Below are 20979 nucleotides of genomic sequence, written 5' to 3' on the forward strand. Positions count from 1 at the left end.
AAGCCCTTGTGGGCACGGTGGCCCCAGTCCAAGAGGAGGAAGCCCAGCCTGCTGCTGGCATTAAACTCCTGGGAATCAGGCTGGAACACGAGGACAGAGGATTTCCCAGTACCGCCAACTGTGACCTTCAGAGCAGGGCAAGCGGCGGCATTAAACTCATTACAAGAGAGGCCTTTCGGTGACCCTGCAGGCACAGCTCTCCCTGCTCTCCCCCCGCCCCTATTTCGGAGGAGCGATGCCCGCATCCCCTCCCCGCCTCCTCCAGCCCGGCTGCCGGCTCCGTGCTGCCCGGGAGGGGCGGATGCCCGGCGGCTCCCCAGAGCACCTCGCCGAGCGGCGGGCACGGGTCGGGGACCCCGAGCCCCGGGCACCTTCTCGGCGGCCGCCGGGGCCAGGGGAGGGAAGGAGGGAGGCAGGAAGGCAGGGAGGGAGGTGGCCGCGCATGCCTGCCGCCGGCCGTGCCCCCCGCCCGGGCTAGGCTGGGCTCCGCGCAGACGTCGGCGGCCGCGCACGGCAGGGAGCTGCGCCCCCGCGCAGGATGCGCGCTGCCCCCGGCCGGGCCGCGGAACAAAGAGGAGCGGCCGCTGCCTGCCGCCGCCTCCCGGCCCCGGGCTGAGCCGCGGCACTGCCCTCAGCCACCTGCTGCTGCCGCCGGCTCCTCCCTGCGCGGAGCGGGGCGCGGAGCTGTCCGCGGCCCTGTCCCTGGTGCTGCCGCCCAGCCCTGCCCTGCCCTGCCCTGGCCCGGCACCCTCGCAGCGCTGCCCGCCGCCCGCCCGCCGCTCCCGGAGCCCTGCCGGCAGCGCGGCCGGCAGCCCCCGGGCACCCTGTTGCGCTGGGTCCAGAGGCAGCAGCCGGAGGAGAAGCCGAAGGAGCTCCTGCCCAGGCTGAGATCCGCGCCCGGAACAATGGCTGCACTGCCAATGCTGCTCGGTGCCTCTTCGGCCGCCTTGGTGCTCTGGGGTGAGTGTTTCCGTTCCCTCCTGTCTTCAGCCAGGGTCTCCACCAAGGCAGCCGCTTGCCTCTTGCGGGATGCTTCTTTGGGGACCCGCTTCAGGATGCTTCCCCACAAAGCGCTGCTTTCCCTAGCCAGGCTCCTTTAAGGCTGCCGTGAGGAGCAGCCGAGCCTTCCGAGGGGCTGCTTTGTTTCCAGCAGGAGCAGGGAGCGGGGCTGGTGAGGAGTTGGTGGGAGCGTGATGGAGTTCATAGGGAGCAGGGAAGGCAGATCAGCTCCAAGTAGAGTCGGGGCGGCAGGCGTGTGCTGTCATACGCATGCAAGTTCCTCTCTGTTTCCTGTTTGCTGCCGGCTTGAAATTTGCAATGTAATTTACCGTGGGGTTGCCCTGGGGGGCAGGACGTGCAAGCCCCGGAGCAGTGCACCTTGGAGCTGGTTTTCCCGGCAGCCTGGATAACCTGGGGGAAATCATTCGACCAGCAGCACAGCTTTTCCTCCATCACCAAGAGGAGGCTGGTTGGTGTTGCTGCTGCTGCTGCAGCTGCGTTTGCTGTGCACGTAGCTCCCTGTGTGGGTGCACATCTGCCTCTACCTATCTCATTTAAACTGGAGTAAAGCTCCATCCCTCTTCCCTCTCCTGGAAAGCTGCTGCTGCCCACAGATTGGGACCCGACCCAGCTCCAAGGTGCTGCCTTGGTACCATGGAAGTATTGGGTCCTGGCTCTTTCCAGGATAGGTCTTGGCATGCAAATCTTATGAGGAGTGGCTGAGGGAACTAGGGGTGTTCAGTGTGGAGAGGAGGAGGCTGAGGGGAGACCTCATTGCTCTCTACAGCTCCCTGAGGGGAGGTTGGAATGAAGTGGGGGTCAGTCTCCTCTCACTAGTATCCAGTGATAGGACCAGAAGAAGTGGCCTGAGATTGTGCCAGGAGGGTTTGAGGTTGGAGATGAGGAGGAATTTCTTTGCTGCAAGAGTGGTCAGGAGCTGGAACAGGCTGCCCAGGGAGTCCCCATGCCTGGAGGTGTTCAGGAAACCTGTGGCCATGGCACTCTGGGACATGGTTTAGTGGCCACAGTGCTGGTTGTGTTGAAGGTTGGCCTCAAAGATCTTGGGAGGCTTTTCCAGCTGAAAGTATTCTGTGGTTCCATGATGATCCAGGGCTCGAGAGAGTGGGTTAATGGTATCTCAGAGGCTGGGGGGGAGGGAGCAGCCAGCAGAGTCAGCATCTCCAGTGAGCTCCACTCCAGGCTTTGGAGTCAGATTTGGACAGGCAGAACCCAGCATTGTTTAGCCCAGGGGACAACTGTCAGCAGGGATTTAGTCAGAGCTGTCGTGCTGAAGCATCCCTGTCCTTACCAAGTGTGGAGCTCCGTGGGCAGTGGTTTCTGTCGTGGTGGAGAGCAGCATTTCAGAGTTGCCAGTGTTAGCACAGACCTGGTTGGAAGCATTTTGAACAGCAATGCATGCAAAATCAATAACTCCTCCTGCTGCCAGATTTCCTCCGGTCCAAGCCCCCAGCTTCCCAATACTGCTTATGAAACCTGGGAACAGGAAGGGTGCTGAGTCCTCCCAGCTGGCTTTGAACACACTGATGGAGTAAAGCTCCAGTAAAACACCAGCAGAACTCCCAGACCTTTTAACTTAGCAGAGTGAGCTGCTCCTCCACGCTGACTCTGGGCTTTCTCTCACGCCAGATTGTAACTGCTCCTACAACTGCTCAGCATGGAGTGGGGAGAGGATGAACAGTGCCTCTAAAGTGCCATTAATTAAGGTGGGGGAGGGGGGGAAATCAAAGCAACAGAATAGAGAATTAAGCAGGTTGGAAAAGACCTTTGGGATCATCAAGTCCAACCTCTCTCCCAGCACCATCTGATCAACTCAACCATGGCACCAAGTGCCTCATCCAGGCTCTTCCTAAACACCTCCAGGGATGGGGACTCCACCACCTCCCTGGGCAGCACATCCCAATGGCCAATCTCTCTTCATGGGAAGAATTTCTTCCTAACAACCAGGCTGAACCTCCCCTGGCACAGCTTGAGACTGTGTCCTCTTGTTCTGCTGTTGGGTGCCTGGGAGAAGAGACCAACCCCCACCTGGCTACAACCTCCCTGCAGGGAGTTGCAGAGAGCAAGAAGGTCTCCCCTGAGCCTCCTCCTCTCCAGGCTAAGCAACCCCAGCTCCCTCAGCCTCTCCTCGCAGGGCTGTGCTCCAGACCCCTCCCCAGCCTCCTTGCCCTTCTCTGGACACCCTCAAGTCTCTCAATGTCCTTCTTGAGCTGAGGAGCCCAGAACAGGACACAGGGCTCAAGGGGTGGCCTCAGCAGTGCTGAGCACAGGGCAGGATGACCTCCCTGCTCCTGCTGTGGCAAAGCAGAGGCTGGAGAGGTGAATCTGCATGGAGTGATCACCCTCTGCTGATTATTGTGAATCATTCAGAGCTCAGAGAGAGGAGCTTGGTGAAAGCTGACATTGGAGATGGAGTTGTCAGAGGGTGCTAGGGATGGATCCAATGGTTTGTATGGAGGAAGGGGGCAGGTGATGTGGTCCTGGATGCTGAGATGTGTGTAACTGCTGGCTCTCTAATTCTGTCTTATGCTTCTTCTCTGCTGCTCCTTTCCCCTAGCTGGCTTTTGTTCTGCAGTATGTGTTGAAGTCCCTTCAGAGACAGAGGCTGTCCAAGGGAAGGACATGAAGCTGCTCTGCATCTCCTGCATGAAGAGGGAAGAGGTCACAGCCACCACGATGGTGGAGTGGTACTACAAGCCGGATGGTGGCAAAGATGAACTTGTATGTATGTGTGGTAGCTGAGCTCTTGTTTCCACAGGCCTTGCTGTGAAGCACAGCCTGGTGAACTCCTGTGGGAGAAGCCAAAAGGTTATTTCTGAGAGTGTAAGTAGGTCCTGCAGCAGGATCCCCAGGGCAGACTGTGGAAGGGACCCAAATATGAACAAAAGCTTTCTGCCACCGCCTATAGATGTGCCCAGCAGGCTGCTGTCATAGCAGGGAGCTGAGCTGAGCTTGGGGGTCAGCTCCAAGCTGCAGATCTTCTGTAAAGCCTTGCTCAAAGCCTATAGATATGCCTTGGAGCTGAGCTGAGCTTGGGAGTCAGCTACATACTGCAGATCTTCTGTAAAGCCTTGCTCAAAGCCTATAGATATGCCTTGGAGCTGAGCTGAGCTTGGGGGCCAGCTCCAAGATGCAGATCTTCTGCAGCATCTACACCTGCAGGTTCCACAGCACCAATTCTGAGCAGGAAGTGAAGTTTTCCTTGCCTGCTGGAACCCACATCTGGGCTCAGCAAGAGCTCATAGCAGGGAAAATGAGAGTCTGCTGTGGATTTCCTGGTGTTCATGACCTGAGTGTCCCTTTCCAGCCCCATCCCCTGAGTACATCAAGTCTAACACGTAAGGAAACCTAGAAGGGCAACAAGTGTGGAGTGATAACAGGGACCTGTGGCCACATCTCCCTTTTCAGGACCATTCTGAGTCCCCAAGCTGTTCTTTGGAGGTTCAGTTGGCCTCCAATAAATCTGCAGGAGAGGGCTGACTTCTTTTTTGCCTCAGAGAAAGCAGTGGTACCCTGACTGTGGGAGGATCTCTGTGGTTTTGGATCCCTGTCAGGAAAAGGGAGCATTTGTTTCCAGAGTGAATCAAAGCAGGGGTCATACAGGTGAGGGGCAGGTGGAATCCAAGCAGGAATGGTATAATGGAGCCTCAGCTGGAGGCTGGAAGGCTGTCTGAGAACAAAGCATGAGGTCAGTGCTTGCATTTCACCACAGCCAAGCAGGGCCAAGCAAAATGACAAATACTCTCCTTCTGCCTGAGAAGCAAAGGGACCAAGCTAAGGAATGAGGTGGGGATTCCCTTTCGGTGACCTGGGTGAGATGCTTGCCAGAGACAACCCAACCACTGCTCAGGAACAGGGAGCTGGGGCAGGCAGTTTCATGCTGTGGTCAGCCAGGAGCCTGCTGTGAGAGCCACCCAAGCTCTGTTCTACCATCTCCATGCTGCCACATCTCTCCTGCAACTCTTCCATTCAACTTGAACATCCCTGGGCTTGCCAGAAAATGGCTCTATGGATTCTGTTCCTCCTTCTCAAGGTGACCTTAGGGGGCAGTGACCAACAGGCAAGACACAAAGACCACAGGGTCCAAATCTTTAGTTCCACTGCTGATCTCCTGCATCATAGTGTTGGGTGAGAGGTTGGACTCTATGATCTCTGAGGTCTTTTCCAACCTGGTTTATTCTATTCTATTCCATTCCATTCTATTCTATTCCATTCCATTCCATTCCATTCCATTCCATTCTATTATTCCATTCTATTTTGTTATTCCATTCCATTCTATTATTCCTTTCCATTCCATTCCATTCCATTCTATTATTCCATTCTATTTTGTTATTCCATTCCATTCTATTCCATCCCATTCCATTCCATTCCATTCCATTCTATTATTCCTTTCCATTCCATTCCATTCCATTCCATTCCATTCCATTCCATTCCATTCCATTCCATTATTCCATTCCATTCTATTATTCCATTCCATTCTATTCCATCCCATCCCATTCCATTCCATTCCATTCCATTCTATTCTATTCCATTCTATTATTCCATCCCATCCCATCCCATCCCATCCCATCCCATCCCATCCCATCCCATTCCATCCCATTCCATTCCATTCCATTCCATTCCATCCCATTCCATTCCATTCCAATTATTCCTTTCCATTCCATTCCATTCCATTCCATTATTCCATTCCATTCTATTATTCCATTCCATTCTATTATTCCATTCCATTCTATTCCATCCCATTCCATTCCATTCCATTCCATTCTATTATTCCTTTCCATTCCATTCCATTCCATTCCATTCCATTCCATTCCATTCCATTATTCCATTCCATTCTATTATTCCATTCCATTCTATTCCATCCCATCCCATTCCATTCCATTCCATTCCATTCCATTCCATTCTATTCTATTCCATTCTATTATTCCATCCCATCCCATCCCATCCCATCCCATCCCATCCCATCCCATTCCATTCCATTCCATTCCATTCCATTCCATTCCATTCCATTCCATTATTCCATTCCATTCTATTATTCCATTCCATTCTATTCCATCCCATTCCATTCCATTCCATTCCATTCCATTCTATTATTCCTTTCCATTCCATTCCATTCCATTCCATTCCATTCTATTCCATCCCATTCCATTCCATTCCATTCCATTCCATTCCATTCCATTCCATTCCATTCCATTCCATTCTCCAGGTGTGTTTCTGCTTCTCTCTGCCTCATTTTTTCTCCCTCTGGGCTGGAGATCATTCATTTCTTTTCTGCCTTTAAAAGAGCAGCCTGAGATTTAGAGGCAAAGGGTGACAGAACATTAATAGCTGCTGTTACTGAGGCAGCTGTAGCCCTGAACACTGTGTGGAGCTAGAGGATGATGTCCCAGTTCAGGAGGGACAGGGATCTGCTGCAGAGAGTCCAGGAAAGGGCTACCAGGATGCTGAAGGGACTGCAGCACTGCCTGGGGAGGAGAGGCTGAGAGCCCTGGGGCTGTTCAGGCTGCAGAGGAGAAAGCTGAGAGGGATCTGAGCAATGTCTCTCAAGAGCTGAGGGCTGGGGGTCAGGAGGGAGGGGACAGGGACAGGCTCTGCTCAGCTGCACCCTGGCCTAGGCCAAGGAGCAAGGGATGGAAAGTGCAGCCCAGGAGGTTGCAGCTCAGCAGGAGGAGGAACTTCTGCCCTGGAAGGCTCCCAGAGGCCTGGAGCAGGCTGCCCAGAGAGGTTGTGGAGTCTCCTTCTCTGGAGCCTTCCCAGCCCTGTCTGGATGTGTTCTGTGTGACCTGGGCTGGATTCCATGCTCCTGCTCTGGCAGGGGCTTGTACTGGATGATCTCTTTGGGTCCCTTCCAACTTCTGACATCCTGTGAGCTGTGATCCTGTGCTCCTGTGAGTGCAGGAAATACAAGGGATCTCATGAGACTCTGCTCTGCTGAGACCTCTCCCATGAATACTGCCTCCAGTTCTGCTGTCCCCATCATAAGAAGGACACAGAAGTGTTGGAGAGAAGCCAGAGGAGGCCACAAAGATGATCCAAGGGCTGGAGCAGCTCTGCTGTGAGGCCAGGCTGAGGGAGCTGGGGGTGTTGAGCCTGGAGAGAAGACTGCAGGGGGACCTTGGAGCTGCCTTCCAGTACCTGAAGGGATCCTGCAGGAAGGCTGCAGAGAGACTTCTCCTGAGGGTGTCTGGAGCCAGGCCAAGGGGGAATGGTTTGAAGCTGAGGCAGAGCAGGGTTAGAGTGGAGCTGAGGAAGTTCTTCAGTAGGAGGATGGTGCTCTGGCAAGGGGGGGTTAGACTCAATCATTTTCAGAGGTCACTTCCAACGCCTGAAGGTTTAAGGTTGGATGCCTCATGCTCTCCCCGCCGTGCTAGGAGTCAGCCATCGATCAGAAGCCTAACCCTCCCCCTGTCTCTTCCCCCTTCCCAGATCTACAAGCACAAGAACGCCAACCAGGAGCTGCCCAGCCGCTTCAGCGGGCGGCTGCAGTGGAACGGGAGCAAGGACATGCAGGATGTGTCCATCACGGTGCTGAACGTCACCCTCAACGACTCGGGCACCTACACCTGCAACATCACCCGCGAGTTCGAGTTCGAGATCCACAGGCCCCTCTTCACCAGCTCCAGGGTGATCCACCTCACCGTGGTGGAGGAGGGTATGGAGGCTGGGGCAGGAGGGGGCTGGCTGGGGCAGGAGGGGGCTGGCTGGGGCAGGAGGGGGCTGGCCGGGGCAGGAGGGGGCTGGCAGGGGTGGAGGCTCTCCGTGCGCTGCCGGAGAGGGGACCCCGAGCTGCCTGCTGGCTGTGCCTGGCTTTGGCAGCCGCGAACACAGCACAGGGGGCGGGAGGAAAGACCTGCTGAGGGAGCTGGCTTGGGTCACCTTTTAGAAGAGGAGGCTGAGGTGTCCAGGTCTGAGCTCCTCAATTTAAGAAGGAGATTGAGAGACTTGAAGGTGTGCAGAGAAGGGCAAGGAGGCTGGGGAGGGGTCTGGAGCACAGCCCTGTGAGGAGAGGCTGAGGGAGCTGGGGTTGCTTAGCCTGGAGAAGAGGAGGCTCAGGGGAGACCTTCTTGCTCTCTGCAACTCCCTGAAGGGAGGTTGTAGCCAGGTGGGGGTTGGGCTCTTCTCCCAGGCAAGCAGGAGCAGAACAAGAGGACACAGTCTGAAGCTGTGCCAGGGGAGGTTTAGGCTGGAGGTGAGGAGAAAGTCCTTCCCAGCAAGAGAGATTGGCCATTGGGATGTGCTGCCCAGGGAGGTGGTGGAGTCCCCATCCCTGGAGGTGTTCAAGAGTGGACTGGATCACAGTATCACAGTGTCACCAAGGTTGGAAGTGATGAGGCACTTGGTGCCATGGTTGAGTTGCTCAGATGGTGCTGGGTGAGAGGTTGGACTGGATGAGCTCTGAGGTCTTTTCCAACATGGTTAATTCTATTCTATTCTATTCTATTCTATTCTATTCTATTCTATTCTATTCTATTCTATTCTATCCTATCCTATCCTATCCTATCCTATCCTATTCCATTCCATTCCATTCCATTCCATTCCATTCCATTCCATTCCATTCCATTTGCCAAGGAGTCTTATGGAAAAGACAAGAGGTGATGGGGACAAGTTACAGCTGGGGAGATTCCCACTGGACTCCAGAAGCTAATTTCTCCCCATGAGAACAGTCAGACATTGGAATCATCTCCCCAGGGGGCAGTGGATTCCCCTGCACTGGACAGCTCTAAGGCTCAGCTTGCCAGGGTGCTGGGCCAGCTCATTTCCACTCCACTGTCCCCTAGAAAGGTTGCAGCAGATGGTCCCTGGGGTCCCTTCCAGCCTGGCATGCTGGGGTTCTGTGAGTTTGTTTGCTGCCTGCAGGCTCTTTTGTAGGCTGAGTGGTCTGTGTGTGGATGTGGAAGGTGTAGTGAGCTTGACAGGCTGGGACAACAGCTGGCAACAGCTGGGCAGGCACAGGAAGCAGGCAGAGGCTTCCACTTTCCCCATCCAGAGCCCTCCCTTCTCCCCTGCCTGTGCTACAGCACAGCCTTCCTTTGCCTCGGTACCCGCAGCTCTTCTCCCTTCCTTCCACCCCCTCCCTCTTGGAACAGCTTAGGCTCCATTTTGATGCCAGCCTCTTGCTGCCACCCTCTCCCAGTCCCTCCTCCTTTCAGCACTGCTCCTGAGTCTTTCTGTTCCTCTTGGTTTTGCTCAGTCCAGTGCTGAAGTCCTGGCTCGTTAGGCACCAGTGTGCAATGGACTCCACTCCCCAGATCAGGACAAGAGCTTTTAGCCCTCTTCCTGTTCTACTGTGCCTCCTGCTCCCCACAAGCAGCTCTGGGCTCTGATCTCTTTCAAACAGCACAGTGACAGACAAGCTACACCAGCGAGGGAGATGCACCAGGAGCACAGAGTGTGAGGGTGAGATGGGCTCATGGTGAGCCATCTGTGCCAGCATGTGGGTGGCAGAGGATGCCAGGCACATGCCAGCCTGTGCACGTTTGGTTCTGCTGGGAACATGCAGTGGGATGGCTGCTGGTGTATCATGGCACAGTCAGGGTTGGAAGAGCACATCCAGCCCGGTGTGCAAGCAGCACATCTGCCCCTGCCTGCAAATCCCCCCAGCAGCCACCCCAGGGCTGTCAGAGAACTTAATCCCCTTCCACCCCCTGAGCTCAGCCCAGCCCTGCAGCAAGCAGGCAGCAAGCTCTGCGCCTTCCTCAACCAAGCTGAGGCACCAGGAACAGCTCAAGGAGCAGCAGCAGAGAGAGACCTGGGGATCTCAGAGAGGGCTTTGCTCATCGAGTCATGGGATGGGGTGGGAGGGACCTCAAAGCTCATCCAGCTCCAACCCCCTGCCATGGGCAGAAATTTTAGGGTAAGATGGAAGGATCAGAGTCTGTGGCTGAGTCACAGAATGTTAGGGGATTGAACACCTCCAGGCAGGGAACAGCCACAGCCTCCCTGGGCAGCCTGTGCCAGAGTCTCCCCAGCCTCACTCTCAACAATTTCTTCCTCACCTCCAGTCTCAGTCTCCTCTCTCCCAGCTCAAAGCCATTGTTCCTCACCCTGGCACTAGGAGCCCTTGTAAAACAGTCTAATAAAGGCAATAATCACAGCATGGGTTGGGTTGGAAGGGACCTTCAAGATCATCCAGCTCCAGCCCCCTTCCATGGGCAGGGACACCTCCCACCAGCACAGCTTGCTCAAGGCCTCATCCAGCCTGGCCTTGAACACCTCCAGGGAGGGGGCAGCCACAGCCTCCCTGGGCAGCCTGTGCCAGTGTGGTGTCCTGTTGGCAGGTTCACTCTTTTGCCCCCTCACAGTGCAGTGGCAGCCAGGTCTCTCTGGCAAGATGGGTGAGATGGGTTAGGGAGGAGGCTGTGGGGGGTGGAAAGCGTCAGTGGAGCTGCTGTGGTCCTGAGCAGAGATGGTTTTGTTCTCTTCAACAGCTGGAGAAGACTTCACCTCAGTCATCTCTGAAATTATGATGTATATTCTGCTGGTCTTCCTCACCTTGTGGCTGCTGATAGAAATGGTTTACTGCTACAGGAAGGTCTCCAAGGCAGAGGAGGCTGCCCAGGAGAACGCGTGAGTGTGAAATCTCTCCAGGCAGGAGCTGCTCTCTGAGGGCTCCCCAAGGTGTCTCAGTCCAGATCAAAGTGCAAGAAGATTGAGCTTTGCTGCTGCTGCTCTAGCTCTGAACTCCCTGCAGCGTTCAGGAGCACCAAAAGAGACACTGGCACAATGCACCAGGCAGGGAGGGTGGCTGTGGCGCTGCGAAGTGGCCTGGTTTGAACCGTGCAGAGGTGCTCTCCAGGAAGGCCTCTTGGCAGAGCTCTGACTCACAGATGCAGCTGACACACTTCTGGCTTTTGTACTGATCCATTTATACTGATCCTGGGCAAGGATGCTCTTTGTTCCTGGTGGAAGGCTGTTTGGGTAGGCTTCTGCAGCAGGGAAGGCTCAGGGTCTGTACCTGACTGTGCCCAGGGGAGTGTCCCACTGGCAGCACCTTCTGCAGCTGACATTTGTCACCTTAGTGACCCACAGGGCCATGGGATGGGATGGGTTGGAAGGGACCTTAAAGGTCATCCAGTTCCAACCCCCCCTGCCATGGGCAGAGACACCTCTCACCAGCCCAGGTTGCTCAAGGCCTCATCCAGCCTGGCCTGGAACACCCCCAGGGAGGAGACCTCCACATCCACAGAGCCCTGGAGCAGGCTGCCCAGAGAGGTTGTGGAGTCTCCATCTCTGGAGCCTTTCCAGCCCTGTCTGGATGTGTTCTGTGTGGCCTGGGCTGGATTCTATGCTCTTGCTCTGGCAGGGGGTTGGACTGGATGATCTCTAGAGGTCACTTCCAACCCCTGACACCCTGAGAGCTGTGATCCTAAGAAGCCCCCATGGCAAGCTGTGCCAGTGTCTCCCAGGCATCCTTACAGGCACTCAGTGTCTCTGTGAGGGTGATCAGACACAAACTGGGGTTTTAGGGCAGTGTAGCACCTGAGCTTATGCTTTCCTCCTTCCCTCCCACTACAGGACAGACTACCTGGCAATCCCATCAGAGAACAAGGAGAACTGTGCCGTGCCAGTGGAGGAATAGCAGAGGGCAGCCGGCGGAGCCAGCGGCACCAAGGTAGGCACCGAGCAAAGAGCCAAGCTGCTGCCTGCAGCCAGCCTGCAGCCTCGCTGCAGAGGGCTGGGGGAGGGCTGGAGAAAAGGCAGATGGGAGACTCCTGGAGGCTGGCTGTGCCCCTCCAAATGGGCTGCCCAGGGAGGTGGTGGAGTCCCCATCCCTGGAGGTGTTTAGGAAGAGCCTGGATGAGGCACTTGGTGCCATGGTTGAGTTGATTGGATGGGGCTGGGTGAGAGGTTGGACTCGATGAGCTCTGAGGTCTTTTCCAACCTGGTTAATTCTCCTCTCCTCTCCTCTCCTCTCCTCTCCTCTCCTCTCCTCTCCTCGAGTCTCCTCTCCTCGAGTCTCCTCTCCTCGAGTCTCCTCTCCTCTCCTCGAGTCTCCTCTCCTCGAGTCTCCTCTCCTCGAGTCTCCTCTCCTCTCCTCGAGTCTCCTCTCCTCTCCTCTCCTCGAGTCTCCTCTCCTCGAGTCTCCTCTCCTCGAGTCTCCTCTCCCCTCCTCTCCCCTCCTCTCCCCTCCCCTCCCCTCCCCTCCTCTCCCCTCCTCTCCTCTCCCCTCCTCTCCCCTCCTCTCCTCTCCCCTCCTCTCCCCTCCTCTCCCCTCCCCTCCTCTCCCCCTCTATTCTTAGAAGCTACATAGGTGTCTTTGGGTGCTGAGGGTACTGATAGCTCTTTGGGCCCCTAGCCAACACACCTGGGCACTTTCAGCCATGGTGTGATTACTCCTCCTTTCCCATGGAGGTAGGAAGAGGCACTGTCCCCACTGTCCCCTGCAGAGGGGGAGCTGTGCTCAGGAGGAATGGAAGGGCACTGGCACAGAATGGGTTGGGTTGGAAGGCACCTTCAAGACCATCCAGTTCCAACCCCCCTGCCATGGGCAGGGACACCTCCCACCAGCCCAGGTTGCTCAGGGTCTCATCCAGCCTGGCCTGGAACACCTGCAGGAATGAGGTGTCCACAGCTCCTCTGGACAATCTTTTCCAGTGCCTCACCACCTTCACAGCAAAGAACTTCCTCCTAATGTCCAGTCCAAAGCTACCCTGCCCTAGTCTCAAACCACTGCCCTTTGTCCTACCACCAGATGCCCTACAGAGTAGTCACTGACCCTGCAGATGGGGAGCTGTGCTCAAGAGGAATGGAAGGGCTCTGTCTCCAAAGCAAGCCTCTGCTGGGCAGGACTTGGTGTGCACAGGCTCAGACTCCAGCTGTTTTGAAGCCTTCTTCTCATCCTGTCACCACCATGCTAATGATACCACAGTCCTCATGGCAGGCTTTTTACTCTGGAGAAGACTGAGAGGGGATTTAGTAAATGTCTATCAGTAGCTGAGGGCTGGGGGTCAGGAGGGAGGGGACAGGGACAGGCTCTGCTCAGCTGCACCTTGTGACAGGCCAAGGGGCAATGGATGGAAACTGCAGCACAGGAGGCTCCACCACAACATGAGGAGGAACTTCTGCCCTGTGAGGGTCCCAGAGCCCTGGGGCAGGCTGCCCAGAGAGGTTGTGGAGTCTCCTTCTTTGGAGACTTTCAATCCCTGTGGTAGTTTCAACCCACCACAAGCCCCACCTGGATGTGTTCCTGTGTGCCCTGTGCTGGATTCTATGCTCCTGCTCTGGCAGGGGGGTTGGACTGGATGATCCAACCACCTGAAAGGTGGTTGGAGCCAGGTGGGGGTTGGTCTCTTCTCCCAGGCACCCAGCAGCAGAACAAGAGGACACAGTCTCAAGCTGTGCCAGGGGAGGTTTAGGCTGGAGATGAGGAGAAAGTTCTTCCCAGCAAGAGGAATTGGCCATTGGGATGTGCTGCCCAGGGAGGTGGTGGAGTCCCTGTGCCTGGAGGTGTTCCAGAGGGGATTGGATGTGGCACTTGGTGCCATGGTCTAGTCCTGAGGTCTGTGGTGCTAGCTTGGACTCGATGATCTTTGAGGTCCCTTCCAACCTTGGTGAGACTGTGATCCTGTGATCTGAGGTCTCATCCAACCCCTAACATCCTGTGAGCTGTGAGCCTTTAAGGTTGGATGCCTCATGCTCCAAGAGGAATTCTCTCCCTTGCAGGGGCTCTGAAGACAGAAGGACCTCACCATGCCCAGCCAGGTTTGAGGGGGAGCTCTGCACCGTCGGGAGGAGATGCAGGGAAGTGTAAACTCTCTTCCACTTGCCTTGGACTCTGTACAGCCTTGACTTTGGCCTGATGACTCCGTTGTGAGCTGCCAGCCCTGGTGCTGAAGGACTCTTCTTTCGAAGCATGCTGGGCAAAGGGCAGAGGGGTGTGGGCAGCACGGCTCCTCCCCACGGCTCCCTCCCGTCCCCCCTCACGGTTAATCGCTTGGTAAATGTCAAAGTGTCAGTCCTTAGCTGCTCTCACACCACCTCTGTTTGCTCAATGTGCCACTTCTCCATTGCAGAGCCAAGGGGGATGGATCCCATGTTAACTCTGACCTGCAGGGCTGGGAATGAAGTCATGGAATCACAGAGCTGGCAGGGTCGGAAGGGAGCTCAAGGCTCAGCCAGCCCCAACCCCCTGCCATGGGCAGGGACACCTCACACCACAGCAGGTTGCTCACAGCCACATCCAGCCTGGCCTGCAAAACCTTCATCTTCAGGTGATGTTCCACCAGGAGTTACAACCCCAAGCAGTGTTGAAACAGGAAGGCTTGAGTTTGTTAGCTGTTTCTTGGCCTTTGGGCTGCTCATGCACACAAGGCAGAGCATGAGGGCTGTCAGGCACTAGCATTGCCCCCCATGTGTGGCAGGGTGAGTCCCAGTGCCATGCTCACACCTGCTTCTGAAGGAGGGAGCTGAGAATGTGGATCCTGAAGCACCTCCTCCTTGGAGGGGCACCATGGCTGATGCAAGGATGTGAATCCCCTCTGCCCCCCCACCCCACTTTTGTTGAACAAGTCTCCAAGTTCCTTCCATTGGCCTTGTGCAGCAGCTTTGCTCCTCAAGTGCACAGAGACACAGTGCTAGGAACAAGCTGTGGGGCCACCCTCTGCAGCAGGGCAGGGAATGCACTTCCCCAGGCCTGGGGAGGACAGGGCAAGGGAAGGAAATGGAAGAGGAGAGACAGCTCTGAGGAGCTGCAGGAGACGTTGTCACTCTGCTGCCAGCTTTGTCGCACTGTGGTCTGGCACCACCTAGAGGAGCAGGCACAGATCGCTTGGGGGTTGTCTGCCTCCTTAATTGTCATCCTTGTGCTAATTAGTCACCGGTTTGAACACTCAGCATCCATCCTAAGAGAGCTGCTGCTGCTGCTGCAGAGGAGTCAGGCTGTGAAACCCCAACCTGCCAAACACTGCTGCTGCAGCTGCAGAGGAGTCAGGCTGTGAAACCCCAACCTGCCAAACACTGCTGCAGCTGCAGAGGAGTCAGGCTGTGAAACCCCAACCTGCCAAACACTGCTGCTGCAGCTGCAGAGGAGTCAGGCTGTGAAACCCCAACCTGCCAAACACTGCTGCAGCTGCAGAGGAGTCAGGCTGTGAAACCCCAACCTGCCAAACACTGCTGCTGCAGAGGAGTCAGGCTGTGAAACCCCAACCTGCCAAACACTGCTGCTGCAGCTGCAGAGGAGTCAGGCTGTGAAACCCCAACCTGCCAAACACTGCTGCAGCTGCAGAGGAGTCAGGCTGTGAAACCCCAACCTGCCAAACACTGCTGCAGCTGCAGAGGAGTCAGGCTGTGAAACCCCAACCTGCCAAACACTGCTGCTGCAGCTGCAGAGGAGTCAGGCTGTGAAACCCCAACCTGCCAAACACTGCTGCTGCAGCTGCAGAGGAGTCAGGCTGTGAAACCCCAACCTGCCAAACACTGCTGCTGCAGCTGCAGAGGAGTCAGGCTGTGAAACCCCAACCTGCCAAACACTGCTGCAGCTGCAGAGGAGTCAGGCTGTGAAACCCCAACCTGCCAAACACTGCTGCTGCAGAGGAGTCAGGCTGTGAAACCCCAAGCTGCCAAACACTGCTGCTGCAGCTGCAGAGGAGTCAGGCTGTGAAACCCCAACCTGCCAAACACTGCTGCTGCAGCTGCAGAGGAGTCAGGCTGTGAAACCCCAACCTGCCAAACACTGCTGCTGCAGCTGCAGAGGAGTCAGGCTGTGAAACCCCAACCTGCCAAACACTGCTGCAGCTGCACAGGAGTCAGGCTGTGAAACCCCAACCTGCCAAACACTGCTGCTGCAGCTGCAGAGGAGTCAGGCTGTGAAACCCCAACCTGCCAAACACTGCTGCTGCAGCTGCAGAGGAGTCAGGCTGTGAAACCCCAACCTGCCAAACACTGCTGCTGCAGCTGCAGAAGAGTCAGGCTGTGAAACCCCAACCTGCCAAACACTGCTGCTGCTGCAGAGGAGTCAGGCTGTGAAACCCCAACCTGCCAAACACTGCTGCTGCTGCAGAGGAGTCAGGCTGTGAAACCCCAACCTGCCAAACACTGCTGCAGCTGCAGAGGAGTCAGGCTGTGAAACCCCAACCTGCCAAACACTGCTGCTGCAGAGGAGTCAGGCTGTGAAACCCCAAGCTGCCAAACACTGCTGCTGCAGCTGCAGAGGAGTCAGGCTGTGAAACCCCAACCTGCCAAACACTGCTGCTGCAGCTGCAGAGGAGTCAGGCTGTGAAACCCCAACCTGCCAAACACTGCTGCTGCAGCTGCAGAGGAGTCAGGCTGTGAAACCCCAACCTGCCAAACACTGCTGCAGCTGCAGAGGAGTCAGGCTGTGAGACCCCAACCTGCCAAACACTGCTGCAGCTGCAGAGGAGTCAGGCTGTGAAACCCCAACCTGCCAAACACTGCTGCAGCTGCAGAGGAGTCAGGCTGTGAAACCCCAACCTGCCAAACACTGCTGCAGCTGCAGAGGAGTCAGGCTGTGAAACCCCAACCTGCCAAACACTGCTGCAGCTGCACAGGAGTCAGGCTGTGAAACCCCAACCTGCCAAACACTGCTGCTGCAGCTGCAGAGGAGTCAGGCTGTGAAACCCCAACCTGCCAAACACTGCTGCTGCAGCTGCAGAGGAGTCAGGCTGTGAAACCCCAACCTGCCAAACACTGCTGCAGCTGCAGAGGAGTCAGGCTGTGAAACCCCAACCTGCCAAACACTGCTGCAGCTGCTGCAGAGGAGTCAGGCTGTGAAACCCCAACCTGCCAAACACTGCTGCTGCAGCTGCAGAGGAGTCAGGCTGTGAGACCCCAACCTGCCAAACACTGCTGCTGCAGCTGCAGAGGAGTCAGGCTGTGAAACCCCAACCTGCCAAACACTGCTGCTGCAGCTGCACAGGAGTCAGGCTGTGAAACCCCAACCTGCCAAACAGCTGCAGTGCAGAGAGCAGAGCCACATCTGCCTTGCTGGCCTCAAACCTTGAGCTGCACCACCAGGATTAAGGAGGCAGAAGAGGCAGAAGCAGTGGCTGGGGTGGAACTGTTCCTTGAGATAAAATGGGGGAGCCTCTGGCTTGGGCTAGGGGGTTGTTTTATTTCCACTCAGCAGCTGCTGTCACATCCTTCCTGCAATGGAGCCAACACTGCCTGCAAGAGATGACCAATTTTGCTCCACCAACTGCTTCTGAGTCGTTCCCAAGTGCTTGTGAACCCCAGGCATGCTTCCACCTGTGCAACTCCCTCTGCTTTGTTCTGCTGCTTTTTGATGTGCTGCTAAGAAACCCCAGGAGCTGACTCCCTCTGTAAGTTAGGCCCAGGCCAGGTTTCAGACTGGCAGCTGTTCAGAAGTTCCCCTTTTTTTGGTGTCTGTTTTTATATCTCTAGAGTGGGTGTCACCTCCAGTAAACTGCTACAACCCAGAGCTGAGTCTGGCAGCCTGAGAGCATTTTCCTGATGGAGCATCTTGGAGCCTGGCCACTGGTTCCTCACAAACCTCACACCCACAGCAGGGAGAGAGCAGCTCCTGGCATAGAGTCAGAGAATCAATAAGGTTGGAAAAGACCTCAGGGATCATCAAGTCCAGCCTGTGACCTAATCCCCAACACCTCCTGACAACTAAACCATGGCTCCAAGTGCCTCATCCAAGCCTTTCTTGAACACCTCCAGCTATGGGGACTCCACCACCTCCCTGGGCAGCATATCCCAAGGGCCAATTCCTCTTTCTGGGGAGGACTTTCTCCTCCCTTCCAGCCTAAACCTCCCCTGGCACAGATTGAGACTGTGTCCTCTTGTTCTGGTGCTGGGTGCCTGGGAGAAGAGCCCAACCCCCAGCTGGCTCCAACCTCCCTTCAGGGAGTTGCAGAGAGCAAGAAGGTCTCCCCTGAGCCTCCTCTTCTCCAGGCTAAGCAACCCCAGCTCCCTCAGCCTCTCCTCATAGGGCTTGCTAAGTGGTTTGTCCCCAGGCCACCTTGCCTGGCCCTGGAGCACTGCTGGGCATAATCCTCACTCTAAACCCCCAGCAATGGAGCAGGGACTAATTGGGAATGCCAGAGGTTCCACCACTGACCATTGGTGGTGACACCCACAGGGATTTTTGGGTAAGGTCACAGAAGCTCTTTCCCACTGGAGTGGAGCACTGGTAGCCCTCTGGAATCACAATGCTGAGTCCAAAAGGGAGTAAACTAAAACCTTCACAGACTCACAGGTGGGAGGGATTGGAAGGGACCTCCCAGGGATTGAGTCCAACCCCCCTGCCAGAGCAGGAGCATCCAGGGCAGGGCACACAGAACACATCCAGGTGGGGCTTGGAAGTCTCCAAAGGAGACTCCACAACCCCTCTGGGCAGCCTGCTCCAGGGCTCAGCACCCTCACAGTGAAGTTGTTTTTCTTCATGTTGAGGTGGAACTGCCTGGGTTGCAGTTTGTGTCCATTGTCCTTTGTCCCATGACAGGACACCACTGATAGGAGCCTGGCCTCTTGCCCCCCACCCTTCAAATATTTGTAAGCATTAATAAGATCTCCTCTCAGCCTTCTCTCCTCCTGGATAGGCAGCCTCAGGGCCCTCAGACTTTCCTCATCACACAAGGTTCCAGTCCCATCATCATCCTCTGTTGGACTCTCTCCAGCAGTTCCCTCTCCCTCTTGAACTGGGGAGCTCAGAACTGGACACAGGACTCTGGAGGTGGCCTCCCCAGGGCAGAGTAGAGGGGAAGGAGAATGGATTGGATTGGAAGGGAGCTCAAGGCTCAGCCAGTCCCAACCCCCTGCCATGGGCAGGGACACCTCACACCACAGCAGGTTGCTCACAGCCACCTCCAGCCTGGCTGCAAACACCTCCAGGCAGGAGGCTTCCACCACCTCCCTGGGCAGCCTGGGCCAGGCTCTCACCACCCTCCTGGGCAACAACTTCTTCCTCACAGCCAATCTCAATCTCCACACTTCTAGTTCTGCTCCATCCCCCTCAGTCCTATCCCTCCCTCACACCCTCAAAAGTCCCTCCCCAGCTTTCTTGGCTGAACAGGAGCCAGCAGTGTGCCCAGGGGGCCAAGAAGGCCAAGGGCATCCTGGCCTGCAGCGGGCAGAGTGTGGCCAGCAGGAGCAGGGAAGTCCTTGTGCCCTGTGCTCAGCACTGCTGAGGCCACCCCTGGAGTCCTGTGTCCAGTTCTGGGCTCCTCAGCTCAAGAAGGAGATTGAGAGACTTGAAGGTGTGCAGAGAAGGGCAAGGAGGCTGGGGAGGGGTCTGGAGCACAGCCCTGTGAGGAGAGGCTGAGGGAGCTGGGGTTGCTTACCCTGCAGAAGAGGAGGCTCAGGGGAGACCTTGCTCTCTGCAACTCCCTGCAGGGAGGTTGGAGCCAGATGGGGGTTGGGCTCTTCTCCCAGGCACCCAGCACCAGAACAAGAGGACACAGGCTCAAGCTGTGCCGGGGAGGTTCAGGCTGGAGGTGAGGAGAAAGTTCTTCCCAGCAAGAGAGATTGGCCATGGGAAAGTGCTGCCCAGGGAGGTGGTGGAGTCCCTGTGCCTGGAGGTGTTCAAGAGGGGACTGGATGTGGCACTTGGAGCCATGGTTTAGTCATGAGGTCTGTGGTGCCAGGTTGGACTTGGTGATCTTTGAGGTCTCTTCCAACCTTGGTGATTCTGTGAGACTGTGAAAATTGGGACTGTTCAAGGGTGGTGGTAAAGGCAGGAGGAGATGGTGTGTATCTTGTGCTCAAGACTCTCATAGCCAAATATCCAACCCCAAACTGGGATTATTCAAGGGTGGTGTTAAAAGCAGGAGATGGTGTGTAACTTCTACTCCAGATTCTCATAGGCAAAAACCCCAACCCCAAACTGGGATTGTCCTAGAGTAGTGTTAAAAGCAGGAGGAGATGGTGTGTATCTTCTGCTCAAGACTCCCATAGGCAAATATCCAACCCCAAACTAGGATTGTTCTAGAGTGGTGTTAAAGGCAGGAGGAGATGGTGTGTAACTTGTACTCAAGATTCTCATAGGCAACCAACCAACCCTAACCTGGGGCTGTTTCAATGTGGTGTTAAAGGGAGGAGGAGATTGTGGTGCAATTTCTGCTCGAGATTGTCATAGGCAAAAAAACCCAACCCAAACCTGGGATTGTTCAAGGGTGGTGTTAAAGGGTGGACACAGTCTCAAGCTGTGCCAGGGGAAGTTTAGGCTGGAGGTGAGGAGAAAGTTCTTCCCAGAGAGAGTTGTTAGCCATTGGGATGTGCTGCCCAGGGAGGTGGTGGAGTCCCCATCCCTGGAGGTGTTCAAGAGGGGATTGGATGTGGCACTTGGTGCCATGGCTTAGTCGTGAGGTCTGTGGTGCCAGGTTGGACTTGATGATCTTTGAGGTCTCTTCCAACCTTGGTGATACTGTAAAGACAGGAGGAGATGGTGTGTGTCTTCTGCTCAAGACTCTCACAGCCAAATATCCAACCCCAGCCTGGGACTGTCTCAATGTGGTGTCAAAGGGTGGGAGGAGATTGTGGTGCAACTTCCGCTCGAGATTCTCACAGGCATAAAACCCAACCCAAACCTTTGCTTGTTTAAGTGTGGTGGGAAAGGCAGGAGGGGATGGCTGTGTAAGTTTCACTCATGGCTCACAGAGGCAAAACACCAACCCCCAAAGTGGGGCTTGCTCAGCAGAAGAGCCTTGAGGCCAGCCCAAGGGGAGCGCGAAGAAGCAACCACTGAGGCCAGGCTGTCTGATAGATTCTGCTTTAATTTATACTCCCATGGTACTAGCTACTTTACATGAAGTTTTGGCTGTGTAGCCTTTACAGTTCCTAGGTTCTAGCAGGTGAGTTATCATCATCATCATCATCATCATCATCATCATCACCAATCATCTTACTGCATCTTTTTCTCTTCTCTTTTTTGCGCACAGCGCAAAAGTTTGCTGACGGTTGGACAACTCCTAAAACAAAGCCACAGCTCCTCCCCACCCCCAGAGTTCCTCTTCAGCACTTGCAGGTCCATCAGCCCCGGGG

At 55.7% G+C, this 20979-nt stretch overlaps 1 protein-coding gene across 1 annotated transcript; it reads left to right on the plus strand.

The window, feature by feature from the left end:
* The first annotated feature begins 418 nt into the window (after nucleotides 1-418).
* On the plus strand, nucleotides 419-15020 carry SCN3B (sodium voltage-gated channel beta subunit 3). The gene is made up of 6 exons (XM_068169178.1): nucleotides 419-960; nucleotides 3575-3738; nucleotides 7444-7669; nucleotides 10446-10584; nucleotides 11533-11629; nucleotides 13681-15020. Exons 1-5 carry the CDS (start codon nucleotides 906-908, stop codon nucleotides 11594-11596), a joined length of 648 nt encoding a protein of 215 aa, XP_068025279.1. The 5' UTR covers nucleotides 419-905; the 3' UTR covers nucleotides 11597-11629; nucleotides 13681-15020.
* Nucleotides 15021-20979: the final 5959 nt, after the last annotated feature.

This window comes from Melanerpes formicivorus, unplaced genomic scaffold (genome assembly GCF_026170545.1).
Source record: "Melanerpes formicivorus ecotype bairdi unplaced genomic scaffold, bMelFor1.0.p_v2 SCAF_167, whole genome shotgun sequence".
In the NCBI taxonomy this organism is placed as follows: Eukaryota; Metazoa; Chordata; class Aves; order Piciformes; family Picidae; genus Melanerpes; species Melanerpes formicivorus.

Bases quoted from the DNA above. Each gene is read 5' to 3' on its own strand.
- SCN3B (XM_068169178.1), top strand. From the start codon at position 906: ATGGCTGCACTGCCAATGCTGCTCGGTGCCTCTTCGGCCGCCTTGGTG. The intron at 961-3,574 runs GTGAGTGTTTCC...CCTTTCCCCTAG, and splicing joins GGCCGCCTTGGTGCTCTGGG to CTGGCTTTTGTTCTGCAGTA. The intron at 10,585-11,532 runs GTGAGTGTGAAA...CTCCCACTACAG, and splicing joins GAGGCTGCCCAGGAGAACGC to GACAGACTACCTGGCAATCC.